Source organism: Ailuropoda melanoleuca, unplaced genomic scaffold (assembly GCF_002007445.2).
Source record: "Ailuropoda melanoleuca isolate Jingjing unplaced genomic scaffold, ASM200744v2 unplaced-scaffold9607, whole genome shotgun sequence".
Taxonomy (NCBI): Eukaryota; Metazoa; Chordata; class Mammalia; order Carnivora; family Ursidae; genus Ailuropoda; species Ailuropoda melanoleuca.
In genome coordinates, this window is record NW_023255111.1 from 246,750 (window position 1) to 266,627 (window position 19,878).

The following is a 19,878-nucleotide window of genomic DNA, read 5'->3' on the forward strand; positions in this document are numbered from 1 at the left end:
TGGGGATGCTGAGGATTCTGATATTGGAACGTTTTATTGAGTCAGTAATCTCCCGTAACCTACATTCCTGTGCGTGGAATTTTTTGAGTCCAGATTCTATTTTAGTTTTTTCTTCTAATAACCCATCCTCCAATTCACCGATTCGTTCTTCTGCCTCATTCACCCTGGCCATCAGAGCCTCCAGTTTTGACTGCATTTGGCTCATAGAATTTTTAATTTCTGTCAAATTCACTCTCATTTCTTCCCTTAGAGATTCTATATTCTCATTAATATTTTCATTAATACTTTTTTCAAGTCTACACATCATCTTGACCATTGTTACTCTGAACTCCATTTCTGATAATTTGGTTATATCCGTATCCATTAGTTCTGTGGCAGAGGCCACAGACTCATTTTCTTTTCTTTGCTTGGGGGGAGTTCTCCTTCTTGTCATTCTGATGAGGAGAGGCTGCAGGCTTGTCCAGAGCCCAAATTATTGACCGAGACCCAGGCCACGCACCCTTGTTTTATATGGATCTTAGGGATGTGGGCTTCTTGATTTTTTTGCCTGCCTTCTGGGGGAGGGGCCTGCCACTCCGATACTCAGGCAACCCTGTTTGGGTAGAGTCTCCATGTCCCCTGTGAGGGTGGTTGAGGATGGGCACACTGTGAGCCAGTATTTCCAGGCTTTTTTTCTCTGGCGGCTTTCCCTGGAGGTTTGCTGTGCCTCTTCTTAGAGTCAGAGCAGCAGTGGCCGAATCTCAGCCTTTGTCTCAGAACAGAGGGATTGCAGACCGTTCGCCACTGATGATCTGGTCACTTTAACTCTGTTTCTGTTGGTGCTGCTCAACCCTGCAGTGTCCTGGGATGTGCGCCCCACACCCAGCGTCCCAGCCCTCACTTTCAGGGCCAGCACGTCTCTGTCCTTTGTGTTTCTAATACTGCCAGCCACCAGCTGCCAGCTGCCAGCTGCCCCTGTGTGCTCCCGGAGCTCCCAGTGTCTCAGTCTGTTTCCAGTGAGCATGCCGGAGTTCCATGAGAAGTCTGGTGGCGTGCACTCCCTGGCTCAGGGTCTCAGTCTGTTCTCTCGTGGGTGCTGGTCCAGGAGTCTGCTGCTCCCCCATGCAGGTGGCTACCGCTTCCCAGCACTCGAACTCGGTGGCTCCCCCCCTTCCATTTATCTTCCGATATCTGTGCGAGGTTTCAGGGCTCCCCACTTCGTACCTCAATACTCAGCACTGGAGATGTTCATTTGTAGAGATCCAGATGTATCTTCCTGCATCTCAGGCGGATCCCGTGGATATTCAGGCTGGTCTGGTACCTATCCAGCTTGACTCAGGGGACCGGCTGAAAAAGGGGTCCCCTACTCCTCTGCCATCTTAACTCCTCTCCCTGTGCTCCAGTGTTATATCACTTTCCAGTAGCCAGCTTATGGAGGCTCCCTCCCCCCTCTGGTTATCTTCCAATATTTCCCCTCAGATTCACATCTCTGGACTTCCTATCTTACAAAATGCAGTCGTTCTATTGCTTGTAGATTTCCACATACATTTTCTTACATCTTTGGCTGAATTCGTGGGTGTTCAGAATGGTTTGATAGATATCCAGCTAAATTCATGGGACCAGATGAAATGCACTCTGCTTCTTTTCCACCATCTTACCCCCTTCCAGTTAATTTCATCTTTGAACTTTATTTTCTGGCTCCTTCTGGGACTTCATAATGCATATAAAATTAACTTTATACTGTTCCGTAAATCAAATAGGCTTTCTTCACTCTCTTTCATTATTTTTTTTTCTGTTTTTTTGCTCCGAGTGGATAATTTCAAATGACTTTAGAGTGAGACCAGTAATTCTTTATTCTGCATGATTTTGTTTACTCTTTAATCTCTTTATTGCATTTTTCAGTTCAGTCATTTTATTCTTCATTTCCAGGATTTCTGTTTGTTTCTTTTTTATGGTTTCTCATTCTTTACTAATCTCATTTTCTTTATATATTGTTTCCCTAATTTCATTTAGTTGTCTATCCATGTTCTTTTGTAGCTCATTGAGCTACTTTAAGACAATTATTTTGAATTATTTGTCAAGCATTTTACTTATGCATGTCCATTTCTTCTCCCCCTACCCCATTTCTTTATGGTTAGTTACTGGAGCTTTATTAGTGTCCTTTGTTGGTATCATATTTGCCTTGTTCTTCATGTTCCATGTAGCTTTACATTTGTTGCATGTTCATTTGAAGGAGCAGGCACATTTTCCACCTGGTTTTGGCTGTAAAAAACTTCTCCTGTCCAATAGGATTGCTCTAGGAATCATGGTCATATGGGACTGCAGCCACATCCTGCAGATGCTGATGGTTCCATAGTTGGGTCTATGATTGATAGGCTTGCTACCAGGGATTTTTATGGATGGGAAGCCCCTCTTCCACCTTCACATCTCTCTCCAGGGGACAAATTTAGTGGTGTGGGGCTTTGAACCCCTGATAGCAGGAAAGACAAGAAGGTTGATAAGGAAAAGGCTGGGAGAGAGGCAGAGTGAAAGAGAGGTGAGTTATTTATTTGAAATAATTATTTCATATAGGCATGCAGTTGGAGGCACTGGTACAGGAATTTCTCCTTGAACTAACTTTGGAGAGCTATGTTGGGGAATTCTTCAACAGCATAAAAGCAAGAAAGTGTTAGGGTCTCCTTTTTGTTTGTTACAGCTTTATTGAAATATAATTTACATGACAAAATTCATCCTTTAAAAAGTATATAAGTCAGCGCTTTTTAGTATATTCACAGAATTGTGCAACCATCAACACATTTAATCTAAATCATTTTCATCACCCATCGCAAAAGAAATACTCTACCCATTAACAGTCACTCCTTGTCCACTTCCCAGCTCCTGGCAATCTATTTCTTGTCTCTATGGATTTACCTATTTCGGACATTTCATAGGAATAAAATCAAACAAAATCTTTTGAGTCTGACTTCTCTCATATAGTATGAGGTTTCTAGGTTTCATCCATGTTGTAGCATGTACCAGGATTTTTTTTCTTTTTATGGTTGAATAATATTCCATTACAGGAATATATTACATTTTGTTCACTCATTCATCAGCTGATGGATATTTGGTTTGTTTCCACCCTTGGCAATTATAAATAAATGTTCATAAACATGTTCTATAAACATTTATGTACAAATTTGTGTGTAGACATGTTTTCATTTCTTTACAGTATGTACCTAAGAGTGGAATTGCTGCTGGATTATATGTAGCTCTACATCAAGCTTTTTGAGGAACTCAGGCCCAACTTTTAACAATTTGATTTCTACTATGCCCTAGGCATTGTGTTAGTGTTTTCCATGTTAGTTGTAAAGTGATTTTCTCCTTACAACAATTATGTAATTACTAACTATTCTTTTCTCATCTAATAGATGGGGAAACTGAGGCTCAGAGAGGTGATGTCATCTGCCTATTGTCCCACAGCTAGGGAGTGAATGATGGAGCTGGGATTTGAACCCAAGTAGTCTGGCTCCAAAGTTCTTGGAGGAGGATATGGCCATGTAGAAATAAAACAATTCTTGCTCCAAAAAATGATGATTTCAGATTAGCATATCCATTTTATACTGGAAGTTTGGATTTTGGCTTTCATTGACCAAAAGTGGTTTAAAGCACAAACCCTATAGCCAATATGTGCCTCAGTTACCTCATATGCAAAATGATTAAATAATGGCATTTTTCTCATAGGGCTGTTGTAAGGATTAAATTGACTCAATGTATGTAAGTGCTTAGAATAGAACTAGTATATATGGTAAGTGCTCAATAAATCTTAAATAAATGTGGCCTAGCGCTGTTCCAACTTTTGGATCATACACTCCATTAGTAAAACATTTCTGAGCACACTTTCCCAATGTAAGTGTACTTATTATAAATTATAATTATGTACTACTGACAATCTATATTGGCACAGCTTAAGTTTCTTCTTATTTTTCAGATAATAGAGAAATTTTAATATTTTCTTCTGTATTCCCCATGAATAATCTTGTGTGCTTCACCTAGTACCAGATGGGGCACCCAAGCCTAACTGGGTGCAGAAGTGACTTACTCCAGGTTCTCTAGTACTGCTATGAAACAGGGAGGTTGGGCCTATATCTTTTATGTAGATAGGGAAAGGGCCAGGTGCAGACAAAGTGAAAAAGGGACTTTAAATGTTACAAGCATGAGCTCTTTCTCTTAGGGGTTTCCTCAGGGGGAAGGGAAGTACCTGGTTACCTATAAAATAATGAGTGGTTTCCATTTTAAAGACATTAAAAGGAATGATCTCAATCTTTCTCTGGATAGGTATAAAGTCCAGGTGAGTGCCAGATGTGATGAGTTCTTTTTATTTCTCAGAACTGAGAACAGCAGAAGAGTCTTGGAAAGGTCCCCTGTCTCAGCCATGTTGGGCTTCCAGCCTCAATGAGCACCGAGGACATGCTGAGCCCAAACGTGATAGAGCAAAACTCTCAAGATAGCTTTGTACAATTTTGCTCTCTTTCCAGGGCACAGGGAGCTGGACAGGGCTCTAGCAGCCTTTGAGTCACCATCTTCAGTTTACAGAAGAGGGAACTATGATCCTGAAAAATTTCCTTCCTTCATTCCCTTCCTTGAACTTCACATTTATTTAGTGTAATAATAATAATAACAGCCTTCATTTTATTGAGCTGTGGTAGATGCTTGACATGTATTAACTTATTTTGTCCTAATAATAAATCTTTATGAAGGTCAGAAATTCTTTTGACCTCAAGTAACATAAAAATCATCTAGCTATGACTTCATTAAATTGGAGTTTCTTCACACAGTAACAGTCCAGAGGTAAGTGGCTTCTGCTTATTTCTGTAGTTTACTGATGTCATCAGGGACCTAGTCATCTCTTCTTATCTTTCCTTGCTACCAGCCTTAGCATATAGCCCTTTAGCCTCATGCTTGTTATTTCATGTTCACAGATGGATGTCCTAGCCCCAGGCATCATATCTACACTCAAAGTAGGGAGAAGAAGAGAGGTGTTGGTACCACCCATATTTCTCTCTTTATCAGGAGAGTAAAAGATTTATCAGAAACTAGCCCCCTACCAGCAGACTTTCTCTTATATTTCTTTATCAGATGCAGTTATATGGCTACCTCTTGCTGCATGAGAAGCTGGAAAACTGGTACTTAACTGAGCACATTGTTGTTTCAAACAAATTTGGGGTTCAAGTTGCAAATAAGAAGGTATAAAAGCATACTAAAGGCCATTAACAGTTTTTCAGTCATAGAGAAATAGTACTATGGGTAATCCCTATTTGTAAAATAGGGAAACTGAGGAATGAAATAGCTACGTAACTTACCCAAAGTCACATAACCAACACAGAGTAGAACCAGGATTTGATAAGCACTGGGTATTATATGAAAGTAATGAATCATTGACCACCATATCAAAAACAAATGATGTGCTATATGTTGGCTAATTGAGCTTAAAAAAAAAGAACTAGGATTTGAACTGAGGCAGTCTGGTTCTATACCACTGTTTCTGAAATATTCTTTTTGACAATCTACCATTAAAATAAACAATGTTAATATTGTACCCAGTACACATATCTTTCAAATTAAAATACTACATAATTTTTTTTAACCTGCAACACTCTATTCTATTCTATCCCATTCCAGTCTACTATTTCAGTTTTTATTTATTTATTTATTTAAATGTTTTTATTATATTTAGTCACCATACAGTACATCCCTGGTTTTTTATGTAGTTTGATGATTCATTAGTTGCGTATAACACCCAGTGCAACATGCAATAAGTGCCCTCCTTAATACCCATCACCAGCGTATCCCATTCCCCCACCCCTCTCCCCTCTGAAGCCCTCAGTTTGTTTCTCAGAGTACATAGTCTCTCATGCTTCATTTCCCCTTCTGATCATCCCCCCTTTCTTTATCCCTTTCTTCTCCTACCGATCTTCCTAGTTCTTATGGTCCATAGATGAGTGAAACCATACGATAATTGTCTTTCTCTGCTTTACTTTTTTCACTTAGCATTATCTCCTCCAGTGTAGTTTTTAAATTGCTGATCACACTCAACTGATACCATGACCCTGCAATTTGAAAATAATTTCAGTGCATTGCCTTGCTTCAATACCACTTCCTTAATGGGATTTCTGGGGTAACAAGAAGGATGTCCTGGTGCTGTTCACTTTCAGATGCTGCCTGAAATGCCACTATTTCTTTCTTTCCTTTTGTCTAAATAGTTGTCTCTTATAGAGTCTCATCCTGGAAGGGGAATGCCTTATTTGAAAGCTCCTATTTTATACAGCCAGAAACAATTCCAAACTGAAAAAAAGCACCAACACTTCAGTGAGAATGTATAACACTTCATACAATATATAGTGAGGACTAATTCCTGTGTCTTATCTGTATCTCCCCAAGAAGCCCATCTTCTAATATGAGGGGAGTAGGTAAGTTATACAGGTAAGTGAAGGCAGCCAATAAGGGGTGTGTTATTAAACCAGCTATTACCATGGGCAATCGAAGCTTAATCTCTGGAAAAGCTCCAGGGAAAAGTGTCAAACACACATTTGAATTATCACATCTGAGGAACAAAGGAATTAGGACAATTATACCGTCCCTCATCAGTCATTGGTTAAAGGGTACTCCCAGGGCAAGGAAAGCAGTAAGTCCCAGGACTGCAGTAATTCTGGCCTGCTATATTCTAGATAATATATAAACCTTTTTTATATTTAAATACATATATATTTTATATTTATATTATATATATATAATCATATATATATAGAGAGAGAGAGAGAGAGTGAGAGAGATGCCTTAGCTAAGGCTGGACAGGAGATAGGGGTATGGAATCTGCTGACCCAGAGGCTGGACATTTATGAGGGGTCTAGCTGAAGCACTTCATGTGGTTGGTTTGCTATGACAGCTTGGAAGCTCCCATCTCTCATCCCCAAAATTCATACAGAGAAATTTGTACTTGAAGATCATTTACCGTTCAAAAGCACAATGTAAGTAGGTGCAGTAATTTGTTCATTTCTATATTCCAGAACCTGGAAGTATTAGGCATGCCAGCAAATATTTGATGGATTAACAAATGAATATGGAGCCTTTTACTCAAGGTGACTTAATCTGCCAGGACTTTAATCATGTCATTCCCTTCACTTGGAATAACTTCATTCCTTTTTCCACCCTCTGCCCTATGAATTTTCCACATGTGTGTAGATAAAAACTTTGTCCTTGCCTAAAGAGAGGTCTGACCTTTACCCTCAGCTTCTGGAAGGTAATCTCTAAGCCTTTGGAATACTGGGTCTGATAGGGGTGTCTTTGTTTGACTGGGAGTCTTGGGTCACCTGACAGTCTAACAGTGTGATTTAGGGTGGGGTTTTGGGTTACACCAATGATGTGATTTAGGGTGGGGCTCTGGGTTGCCCGGCATCAGCCAACATCTTGAGGAGACTGGAGACTGAGATCAGTCATGCGACAGTGATGGAGCCCCAGTAAAATCTCAAGAAGCTTGGGTGAACTCTTACTAGCAATACTCCATGAAAATTGTCATATATTAATGCCAAAAAAGTAACACTCTCCCAAGTCCACAGGGAAACGACAGCTAAAGCTCTTCATTTGGTACTTTCTTGGACTCTGCCCTGTCTGATTTCTTCCCTTGACTGATTTTAATCTGCACCCTATCGGTTTTAAAAATCATGATTATAACAGCCAGTTCTGTGAGTCTTTTTAGTGAATTATCAAACCTAAGGGTGGTCTTGGGGACCCATGGACTTGCAGCTGGTGTCAGAGGATGATCTTGTGTGGATTGTACCCCCTAACATCTCACTTGCTCTAACCTTCACAACATGGTAGAATTTTCCCTGTTTTCTGAGGCCTAGTTCAAACCTTTCCTTCTCTGGTAAAGGTTTCTAATGTTCATCTATATCTAGTTCTCTTGCCCTTCTGAAATTATATGACTTTTATAGTTTCCTGTTTCCTTGAAGTTGGATGAGGCATTTCTGGCCCTTTGAGTTGTGACTGGAAGCAGGAACAGAGAATTTAAGTGTAAATGGTAAACACTCTAGGGCTCTTTCTCCAGCTGTAGTGATTATGGAAGTATGTGTTAAGATGGAGGTGTAGCAAGGCAGAAGCAGGCCAGACTGTGTACTATCACATGGCAGATAGTTGCTTTGGAGAGTTACATAGACCTAAAGAAAGATTTGCATGGGCAAGAAATAAACTCTTATATGTTAAGCCATTGAGATTTTAGGAATATCTGTTTCTGCAGCATAACCAAATTTATCCTGACTGGTTACAAAGATTTGCTCAATCAGAATTAACCGTTCCATTCTCTGAGTGCCTCCAGGCTCCCATCCATCCCGGTTATGACCCATGTTTATATGTTCTCACTAAACTCTGAGTGACTGTGGTTGAGATTTTTAGTCATGTTGGTATCTCTAGTGTATCTACTACAAGGTCTGGCCAAGATTACATACTCAGAATATGTGGATTGAATCTGATTCAGCTGGTTGACAGATCTGTGGAGAAGCATGTTTGTTGTGGAGATGGACATAGCCTTGTCCATGAAGCTGCCTAAAATGACCTATTGGTGAGCTAACTAGAAATAAGAGGTTTCTAAAGAACACAGGGTTACTGCATGCCCATGTGCCATCCCTTTCCCCCGCTCTTTCTCAACTATATGAGAAAATACTGTCTCTGTGACACGTCTGCAGAAGGAGGTCACAGCCCAAGACAGAAATGGGAGAGATGGTACCAGAATAGTGTGCTTCCAGGGGACATGAATCTTACCACCAAACATCCCTCTTCAACTGTGCTGCAAACCTAGTTGACCTAATCTACCTATAACCAGGCTGAACTGTAGTCCTGCAGGTGGTGGGACTTGGGGGAATGCTAAGAAGTCTCATTTTGCTACCTTGAGCCTGGCAGGTAAAGGCCTGGGCAAACAGGATCTATCTCATCAGCCCCATATCTTAGAAGCCTCTGGCAGCCAGTAGTGAGCAGGCCAGCATGAATAAGGAAACCCTAAAGGGGCCAAAAGCTAAGTGAGCCAAGCAGCACAGTAATGGCCTCAGTGACTGAAGCATTGAAATAAGCAGAAGACTTGGTCCTTATCCCACTTGCTCTTGATACTAGAGGCAAAAGGACCCATGGCTGCATTCACATGTTGGAGGTCTGTATTAGAAAACTTGAGGGCTCTCGAGGAGAGTGTAGGAGTGACACTCATTCACATGTTAGATCATTTCATATTTTTGCTTCCAGCCCTTCCCCCAACCCATACAGCCGCAGAAACACTCTGAGAGTAAGTTGCTCTGAGATCAGTTTGAATGGCGGTGAGTTTTAGGTAATGAGTTTTAGGTGATGAATACTCACAAGCTGGGGAAAGTTGACTAGTCATTTCAAATGAGCCTCGGACTTCTCTTATGTTAAATGCTAATGTTAATAACCCCATTAGCAAATAGTTGTCAAGAGGATTACATGAGACCCTATATAGGGTAAGGTCATTGAAAATAGGAGCAATTGTTATATATAAATAAGCCATTAGCCTCCTGCATCAGACCTGGTGGGAATCTTCCCAGGATACAGATAGGTCAGGGATGACTTGTTCTAGGAAGTGGCCTTTCTTGGAAGCTGGGAAGAATCTGCTTTCTCTGTTCTAGTTCTGGCCTTCTGGGCACACAACAGATCTCTCTCTCCACCCCTGAGCCTCCCATAAGATCGTGGGGGGAAAGTAGAATAAGAAGACATTATCCTTGATACAATGACCTTGGGATCAGCTAAGCCCCTCCCCTTTGAAAGCCTCCTAAAAATGATACTTTAAATCTACTGCCCCTTCTGTCCCTAGTCAAGGGGAGAAATTTAGTAATTAGAAAAGGCAAATTGGAAACTTGATTAAGCAAGTGGCACTTTCATCAGTGAATATAGGAGCACTCTCAACAGTGACTATAGGGTGCTTTGTAACAAAACTGACGTCAGCAAGTGGGTAAATGCTCTCAGCAAACAAGCTTGTAAGTAGTAGAGCCATTATTTAGGGTAATAAAGAATATGGATATCACGTGGACCATATAGGGCTTTCGGAAATAATTCTGGTGATAAGACATGCTTGATTTTAGGTACCTTAGGAGAGAATCAGCTGCATCCCAGAGTGTAAGACCCCCCAGCATTTGTCTCCCCACTCTCCATTCTGGGACCCTCAGAAGGTAGTCAGGGAGTACTCAGACGAGAGGCAGTCCTCTTGCTCTGCAGGGCATAATTGAGATTCACCTTTGGAAGCTGATGAAGCTGGGAACTGGCAAGATGGAGAAGGGACTGTTGAGAACTGAGTGTTCTGAGTTTGATGAATAAAGATTGCAGACCCCATGGAAAAGGGAAAAAGTGGGGTCAGTAGAGAAAGAGGTTAAATTATGAGAGAGCCAAGAAATGAAGAAAGGGTAAAGTTTATTGAAGGAAAAGTTTTAATAATTACTTTCTCCAAATCCAGGATTAGGGGTATCCCTTAGTCCTAGATAGATAGGGCTCACACTCTAAACGAGAGGTACAACACCTTCTCTTCCTCCTAACTCTGCAGCTTAGAACAATTATCTTGTCCCTTTTAGTAAATAAGCATTTTGTTAGTGTTAGCTCTTAGTCACTCTGGAGATGGATAGGGGAGGCAGTGCCAGAACAAACCCACTATTGCATCTCTGAAGGGCAGGATAAGACACCACATGGGGGCCTAGCATTGACTTGCAGTTAAGGGCTTAACAACAGTTAAGGTCAGTACACTCACTTTGGGGGATGGATAAGGAATGTGTCTACCTATGAGGAGACAGAACCAGACTATGATATGGCCTCTGGCTAGATCCAAAAAGCTGCCTTTAAGCTCCCATGAGTGCCCAGGGCAAGTACTGGGCTGCAAGGAAAAGGAATGGGGTCAGGAATGGGTCCCCAAGTCTTATCAAAGGGATAGGTGACATGAAGAACAGTCCCATTTATAAAGACACTTGAAGTGTCCCTGGTTACAGGATCAAACTTGTTTCTGGCGGCCCACTCTTCCAGAAAGGACACGGAAGGTCACAGACAGCCCATGAGACGCCTGGCAATGGAACAGCAGGGCTGGTAGGCCAAGACTAGGCTGGGATAAGCTGTCCCCATCAAGAAATTTTCCTTTATTTTGCAATTAGTGAAATGCACACACACAGGCAAGAAAACTCTGCCTAGAAGTGTCTTTTTACTTCTTTTATTGAACTCCATAAATATTTTCATAAGGCTTTGTGTCATTACAACATCATAGTTTTGTTGTTAAACATTTTTTTAAACACACAACTTTGACACTTGTTTGACAGGGTCAAACAATCAGAAGAAACAAAATAATAAACTGGCAAATGCAGAGCAGCAGGGGTAATCAAAATCACTGTTACCCATCCATCCACCCCAGCCCACCCCAGCCCCAAAGCACTAAAAGATCACTATTCGGCTTCACACTGGAATTGTTAGAACTCTCTTGTTGCTGTCCTTGATAAATCCATTAGAGTTATACACATAGAAGAGGAGAGAGGGAGAGAGAAAGAGGAGTTAGAATTCTGTGTTAGGACCATCCCACAACAGGGCCAAAACACACTAGCAAAGCCTTTTGAAGAGCAAATCCAGGCCTCATTGAGTTGAGAAAAGGGGAGCTTGGGGGCCATGCACACATAGAGGAGATTTACAGAGTTCTTGGGGATAGCACTGCTGTGGGGACACAGAATAGACCTGGACCCTGATCCCAGGTAATAGGTCTCCCCTTGGGGCTGTTTGTCACTAGTTTGCTTTGCTGCCATAGGCTGGGGGAACACTCCAACCAATGGTAAACTGATTTCTTGTTGTTTTCACAAGTTATTGGCATCTGGTGAGGCCAGCGGTTTGGGTAGATGAGAGGTGGGTGGCAAGAGGTGATATTCTTGATCCTGGAGCTCTGGGCACAGGCTCAGGGGAGAAGAGCATTAAGGGAGGGCAAGGGGGCTTGGCTAAGAGATACTGTAGGCCCAGGGACTTGGCCAAGCATCTCCTCTTGGTTTGCTCCTAGCCCCTGAAGAAATATGTCAAGGTTAAACCTAGTGGAGAAGAACAGAAAGTAGGAAAAGAATGTATATTTAAGGGAGGCCTACACAGCCACTGAAACACACGCTCTTTGCCAGGGAGGACATTGTAGCTTAGGCACTGCATACCAGATTCCTTGCCAAGGGGTGGGGGGTGTAAGTAGTTGGGTCATTTGCTGAGCAGTTGTGGCCAGTCCCGAGCCCCAGCCCCCTGCCCAGCTCAGACTTACCCTTGGCTTACCCCCCAAGTCTGATTTGAATGTGGTGGAATGGAAGCAAACAGCTTGTAATTTGATTCCCACAGAGGAATAATTCCCAGGCTGGGCAGGGCCTCGTCTGGGTCAGGAGGCCTAGAGCAGCAATCAAGTCAACTATGCCCAGGGCCTCATGCAGCCACAGCTGCTGCTCAGTAAACTGAGGTCCTTTCATGATGAAGTTTTCTCCTAGGGTCCAGAACAGACTCACAATTTCCAGATTTCTCATTAGAGTGGTTCTCCATGGCAGGGCCCATTCTCACTCCTTTGTACTTCATTCTCCTTGCTGTTCTAGGTCTGTCCATCTGAAGGGCTATGTGAGGAGGAGGAATAGGTACTCCTGCACCCACAGGGAGCCTGCCTCTTAGTGGGAGAAGTTAGTTTTGCGTTAAGTATAAAGCCTGCCAAAAATTAGCCTGAAGGTAGTGTCTCTACCTCAGATCTTTTCTCCATAGGGAAGTCTCCCTGGGCTTCCCACTTACTTGCTTCCAATGTCCTGGGATGGGAGAATGTTGGAAATAGGGCCTTCTTAGAGTGACAGAAGTTCTTTATGCTAATAGTGGCCATTTTCCTGTGCCAGGAGAACAGGAGAAAGAAGGACAACAGGGAAAGAAGAAGGAAGGAATCATGGAAGATTGTCCATGCAATCTGTTAACAATGCGGGAAGTCTCAGATAACTTGAGTGGTAGGAACTGAAGGTATGTATCTTGGGGTAGGGCTGCCTCTTTCCATACCCATTCCTGTTCTTTCCTTTAAGAGGTTATGGTCAGCCTTGGATCCTGTCCAGGTCAATAATTTGAAGGCAGCTGATAATCTTGGTCAGGTGGGCTCTGTTTTGACCCCTTCATAGACTCCTATAAATGCTGCCTGTAATCTGAAACTGGAAGCAGGGATGACCAGGACCTTGTAATGATTTCAGCAGGGAACCCAACTTTAAGCCTACTTGATGGTAGAGGCAGTTGAATTCCCCCGCCCCGGGAAGCAGAGTCTCAGCCCCTTTGCTTCAAGTTCAGATCTTTCAGGTTAGGGGAGGGGGAGGCCTATAAGGAATACTGTAACCAAAGCAGCTTGAAGAAGAGAATAATTGGCTCAAACTAAACCCCAGATACAAAACTACTCATGACCCAGCAGTGCTACAACATGGGAACCCCCAGTGCTAGGAGAAGAGCCCAAATGCAGAATGTTCCCTGAACAGAAGTTCTCTCCAGAATTATTATACTCTGACTCTCCCTTGATTCTGTTTGGTTTCGATCCCTCTACAACACCTAAAACACAGTGAAAGCAATAGAAATATTGAGCAGTTATGTCACAAGGCACAACATAGCATGTCTAGACTGGCACGACTGAGGACAGAAGATGCAGGGAAAAAGCTGTCTGGGGCAACTGCCGGGCTGTAGAAACATTCACAGATGGTCAGCTGAGGGAGAAGAGAAAGGGGAATCCTCCCTTTACCCATTGAAAAGTAAAAGGAAAAAAATAAATTTCAAGCTCCCAAACTCCATCACATCAGAGTAAATTCAAAAGTTATTAGCATCAGTATCATCAGGAAAGAAAAAAAACAATACGAATACATCTATGGTAATAATGACAAGTCAATGAATCACTCACAGGGGAGCAAAGAGATTATCTCAACAAGAAAAGGAACACAGAATTGTCAATTTCTGAAAATAAAGGGGAGGGGGACAGGATAAGAACAGAAAACTTCTAAGAAGGGATCACATATTTAGAAGTCATTGGTACCTCTTCCTACCAACTACAGATTTTACTTCCCCAAAACAACAGAAAACTTTTTTTTTTGGTCCTTCTGTGTGTGTGTGTGTGTGTGTGTGTGTGTGTGTGTGTGTGCACTCAAGGGTCTATGTGTGTATACGTGTCTCTCTATATATAAATATATATAGGTATATATATTTATATATATATAAATTTCAACAGTGCTTCTCCAAAAATGTCCATCTATAAATATAATTTTATTTACTTTATTTTAAAATTATCTGCCTCCCTTTAGGTATTATTTTTTGAAGGGGGTTAACCTGCTGAAGTTTTGCCAGAATGGTGACTGGCTGCGCTTGGGTTCGGTGAACTCAAAGACCTGCGACTGAGCGATGCCATCGGGGACCAGGTACTGGCCCTGGTTTAACGGGTCCTGCGGTGGTGGGTAGGAAGGAGGAACTGAGCGGGCAGAGTTGACACCTAGAGTAGATGGGAGATCAAAGGGAAAGAGTGTAAGTTAAGTAGCAAGGAGTTTCTCAAAGCACCCAGTGACCACTTTGAGCAGACAATTAAAGGCAGCCTATTTTAGAGAGTGTGAACTGGAACAGAAAATCATCCAAGGAAAGAAAGTGCATTCTGTAATAGATTTTGGAATGGTGTGGTGACTAACGCAACAATACACACTTCCCATTTACTCAGGTATAACTAAGAATCTTGTGGTGTTGTCATTAGTGGTTTTACAGATGAGGACACTGAGATCTGGGGTGAAATGTCATACCCAAGGTCATAAAGCAAGCACTATAATCCACAGTTCAGAGCTCTTTTCTTTTTTAAAAAATAGATTTATTTATTTATTTGAGAGAGAGAGAGCTAGAGTGGGGTGGGGGAGGAGCAGAAGGAGAGGGATAGGAGAGAGAAACTTAAGCAGACTCCAAGCAGAGCAGGGAGCCCAACACAGTTCTCAATCCCAGGACGCTGAGATCACAACCCAAGCCCAAACCAAAAGTCGGATGCTCAACCGTCTGCATCACCCAGGCACCCCCAGAGCTCTTTTCAAGAGACCATAATCCATTATGCCAGACTTGGTCTTGCAAATCACCCAACAATTTCCATTTAATTTCAAAGGAATTTGGTTTTCTCCCTCTTCAACTCCCCCTAGAAGTGTCAAAAGAGCCTGATTAAGAACTACTGACTTCAAAGCAGGTCTTTGGTTGGAAAATGGGTTTCTAAAAGCTAAGGTACAAGTGATCCAGTATTCTACACCAGGTTGTAGTGATGAAATAATATTTAATATGAAAGTGACATTGGCAGATGAGGGAGAAAGAAAAGAAAACATGGTTCATGGAACACAAGGAAGACTTGGAATATATCTGCGACCTTTCAAAGGGAACAATTAGATGACTGCACCTTTCACAGAAGTGTTTGCAACCTTCAAAGCAAAATTCACATGAATAGGGGATTCCAGGGTGTGCAGGGGGGTAAATTTAAAGTTTAATCCTAACCTGTATTCAGAACATAATAGCATACAGCCTATGATTCAGAATGCAATGAAGACCTCTCTGCTGCTCCCAAATAGCTTCCTCATCTGCAGACCAATGTCTGAAATTTCAATATTACAGCTTCTGTGTTTGCCTTTCTTTGATGACTTGATCCCATTACCCTAGAAGTAGTATCATATTGAGCCATCGTCAGCCATTAGCACTTCAGTAGGAAGCAATGAGTTATTTTCTAAAAATCAATATTGTTTCACTTTGTTTTGGTTCTAACTTTTGTTTTCCAGATTTATTGAGATATAACATTCTGCAAGTTTAAGGTGTAAAATATGATGATTTGATACACATATATATTACAAAACAATTACTACAATAAGGTTAATTAGTATATCCATCACTTCACAAAATTACTTTTTTTTTTTGTGGTAAGAGCATTTAAGAACTACTCTCTTAGCAGCTCCTAAGTTAAAATATTAGCTATAGTCACCATGCTGTAGATTATATCCCCAGAATTCATTTTATAACTAAAGTTTGTGCCCTTTGACCAACATCTTGATACTTCCCCCAACCCCAGCCCCTGGCAACCACCAATCTAGTTTCTGTTTCTGTAAGTTTGTTTTTAGATTCCAATATAAGTGAGATCATATAGAATTTATATTTTTGTTTTACTTATTTCACATAGTATAATGCCTTCAAAGTCCATCCATGTTTCCATAAGTGGCAAGATTTCCTTATTTTTATGGCTGAATACTATTCCACTGCATATATCACATTTATTTTATCCATTCATCTGCTGAAGGATATGTAGGTTGTTCACTGTATTGGCTATTGTGTATAATGCTGCAATGAACATGAGGGTGCAGACCTCTCTTTGAGATTCTGATTTCATTTTGTTCCCATATATACTCAGAAATAGGATTGCTGGATCAGATGACCACTCTATTTTCAACTTTTTGAGGACCTCCATACTGTTTTCATAGTAGCTTACAAGTTTATATTCCTACTATCACTGTCCAAGGGTTCCCTTTGCTCCATGTCCTCACCAGCACTTGTTATCTTGGGTCTTTTTTTGTTTGTTTGTTTTTTGTTTTTTTCTTATAACAGCCACTCTAACAAATATAACATCTCATGGTTTTCATTTGCATTGTTCTGATGATTAGAAATGTTGAAAACCTTTTCTTACACTTGTAGAACATTTACATGGGCATTGGCATGTTTTCTTTGGAAAAACGTCTATTCAGGTCCTTTGCCCATTTTTTTTGTAGCTGACTTGTATGTGTTACTCATATGTATTTGGATATTAATCCCTTATCAGATATGTAGTTTGCAAATATTTCCCCTTATTCTGTAGGTTGCCTTTTCATTTTGTTATTTCTTTTGCTGTGCATAAGCTTTTTAGTTTGATGTAGTCCCACCTTTTTTTTTTCCTGTTGCCTGTATTTTTGGTGTCATATTCAAAAACTTGTTAGCAAAACCATGTCAAGGAATATTTTCCCTATGTTTTCTTCTAGTATTTTATGGTGTTAAATCTTACACTTAAGTCTTTCATTTTGAGTTAATTTTTCTTTCTTTTTAAAAAATTTTTATTATGTTAGTCACTGTACAGTACATCCCTGGTTTCTGATGTAAAGTTCGATGATACATCAGTTGCGTATAACACCCAGTGCACCATGCAATACGTGCCCTCCTTACTACCCATCACCAGTCTATCCCATTCCCCCACCCCTCTCCCATCTGAAGCCCTCAGTTTCTCAGAGTCCATAGTCTCTCATGCTTCATTCCCCCTTCTGATTACCCCCCTTTCTTTATCCCTTTCTTCCCCTACCGATCTTCCTAGTTCTTATGTTCCATAGATGAGAGAAACCATATGATAATTGCATTTCTCTGCTTGACCTATTTCACTTAGCATTGTCTCCTCCAGTGCCATCCATGTTGCAGCAAATGTTGAGAACTCGTTCTTTCTGATAGCTGAGTAACATTCCATTGTATATATGGACCACAACTACTTAATCCAGTCATCTGTTGAAGGGCATCTCGGTTTGGCTGAGTTAATTTTTCTGAGCAGTGTAAGGTAGGGTCTAATACATTCTTCTGCATGTGAATATACACTTTTCCCCAATACCATTTATAAAAGAGGCTATCCTTTCCCCACTGAGTATTCCTGGCCTCCTGATAAATATTAGTTGACTATGGGTTTATAGTTGGGCTCTTGACTCTCTCCCATTAGTCTATATATCAGATTTTATGCCAGTACCATATTGTTTTGATTACTATAGCTTTGGAATAAAGTTTGAAATCAGAAAGCATAATGCCACCAGCTTTGCTATTTCTCAGGATTATTTTGGTTATTCGGGGTCTTTTTTTGGTTCCATAGGAATTTTAAAAATGTTTTATCTACTTCTGTGACAAATGCCATGGAATTTGAGATAGGGATTACAGTAAATCTACAGATGGCTTTGGGTAGTAAGGGCATTTTCACAATATTAATTCTTAAAATCCATGAGTACAGACTATCATTCTATTTATTTGTGTTCTCTTTGATTTCTTTTATAAATATCTAATAGTTTTCAGTGTACAGATATTTAACCTCCTAGGTTAAATGTATTCCTAAGTACTTTATCCTATTTCGTGTTATTGCAAATGGGATTGTTATATTTTCTCATTTCAGTGTTCATTGCTAATGAAACACAAGTGATTTTTGTACTTGTATTTTGTATCCTGAAACATTATTGAATTCCATTATTATTCTAGTATTCTTTTTTTTCAGATTGGCTATTTAAAAAATATTATTTCTTAGGAGAGTCTTTAGAATTTTCTTATATAAAAGCATGTCATCTGCAAACAGAGACAATTTTACTTCTTCCTTTCTGAATTTTATTCGTTTTCTTGCCTGATTGCTCTGGGTAGGACTTCCAGCAGTATGTTGAATAGAAGTGGTGAGAGTTGGCATCCTTGTCTTGTTCCTGATATTAGAGGAAATGCTTTCAACAGTTCACCATTGAACATGCTTGTTAATAGTGGTAGGCTTGTCACATAAGGCATTGATTATGTTGAAGTATGTTCCTCATATACAAAATTTATTGAGTTTTTATCATGAACATAGGTTGAAATGGTTTCACTCATATGTGAAACATTAGGAATAACACAGAGGACCACAGGGGAAGGGAGGGAAAACAGAATGGGAAGAAACTGGAGAGGAAGACAAACCATGAGAGACTCTAGACTCCCAGAAACAAACTGAGGGTTGCAGAAGGGGAGGTAGGTGGGGGGATGGGGTAGCTGGGTGATGGGCATTAAGGAGGGCATGTGATGTGATGAGCACTGGGTTTTCTATGCAACTAATGAATCATTGAATACTACATCAAGAACTAATGATGTACTACTATAAGTTGGTTAATTGAACTTAAAAAAAAGCATACTGAATTTTGTCAGATGCTTTTATTGCATCTATAGAGATGTGATTTTATCTTACATTCTGTTAGTGCAATGTATCACATTTATTCATTTGCATATGTTGAATGATCCCTGCTTCCTAGGATGAATCCCACAGGATGTTGTAAGATCCTTTTAATGTGCTGTTGAATTTGGTTTGGTAGTATTTTGTTGAGAATTTTTGAGTCTATATTCATCAGAAATATTGGCCTGTGTTGTCTTGTATTATCTTTATCTAGCATTAGTATCAGTGTAACCCTGGCCTCGTAAAATGAGTCTGGAAGTGTTCAAGTTTTTGGAAGAGTTCAGAAGGACTGGTGTTAATTCTTCATTAAATATTTCATAGAATTCACCAGTGCAACCTTCAGGTCCTAGCCTTTTCTTCTGGGGAGGTTTTTGATTACTAAGGCCATCTTCTCAGTCATTACTGGTCTGCTCAGATTTTGTATTTTTTTTTCTATAGTTTTATTGAACTAAAATAGACATATTGCATTGTATAAGATTAAGGTGCACAACATAAAGATTTGATGTATGTATACAATGCAAAATTATAACCAGATTAAGATTACTTAACATCTATCACCACACAGTTACATATTTTTTATTTTGATTAGAACTTTTAATTTATAATAATTTTTTATTATGTTATGTTAGTCACCATACAGTACATCCCTAGTTTTTGATGTAAAGTTCCATGATTCACTTCTTGTCTATAACACCCAGTGCACCATGCAATATGGGCCCTCCTTAATACCCATCACAGACCTACCCCAATCCCCCACCCCCTCCCCTCTGAAGCCCTCAGTTTGTTTCCCAGAGTCCATAGTCTCTCATGGCTCATTCCCCCATCTGTTTACCCCCCCTTCGTTCCCTTTCTTCTCCTACCAATCTTCATACTTCTTATGTTCCATAAATTAGTGAAACCATATGATAATTGTCCTTCTCAGCTTGACT

The 19,878-nt window shown here is 40.5% G+C and overlaps 1 protein-coding gene across 8 annotated transcripts in view; it reads right to left on the minus strand.

Moving 5' to 3' along the window:
• Nucleotides 1–11,181: 11,181 nt before the first annotated feature.
• ARHGEF9 (Cdc42 guanine nucleotide exchange factor 9) overlaps nt 11,182–19,878 on the minus strand; it is a 228,662-nt gene continuing 219,965 nt past the window's right edge. For all 8 annotated transcript variants that reach the window (XM_034653524.1, XM_034653527.1, XM_019792630.2 and 5 more), the window contains one exon: nt 11,182–14,479. In XM_034653524.1, the coding sequence (XP_034509415.1) occupies nt 14,298–14,479 (182 nt within the window). In that variant the 3' untranslated portion in view covers nt 11,182–14,297. The remainder of the gene's footprint in view (nt 14,480–19,878) is intronic.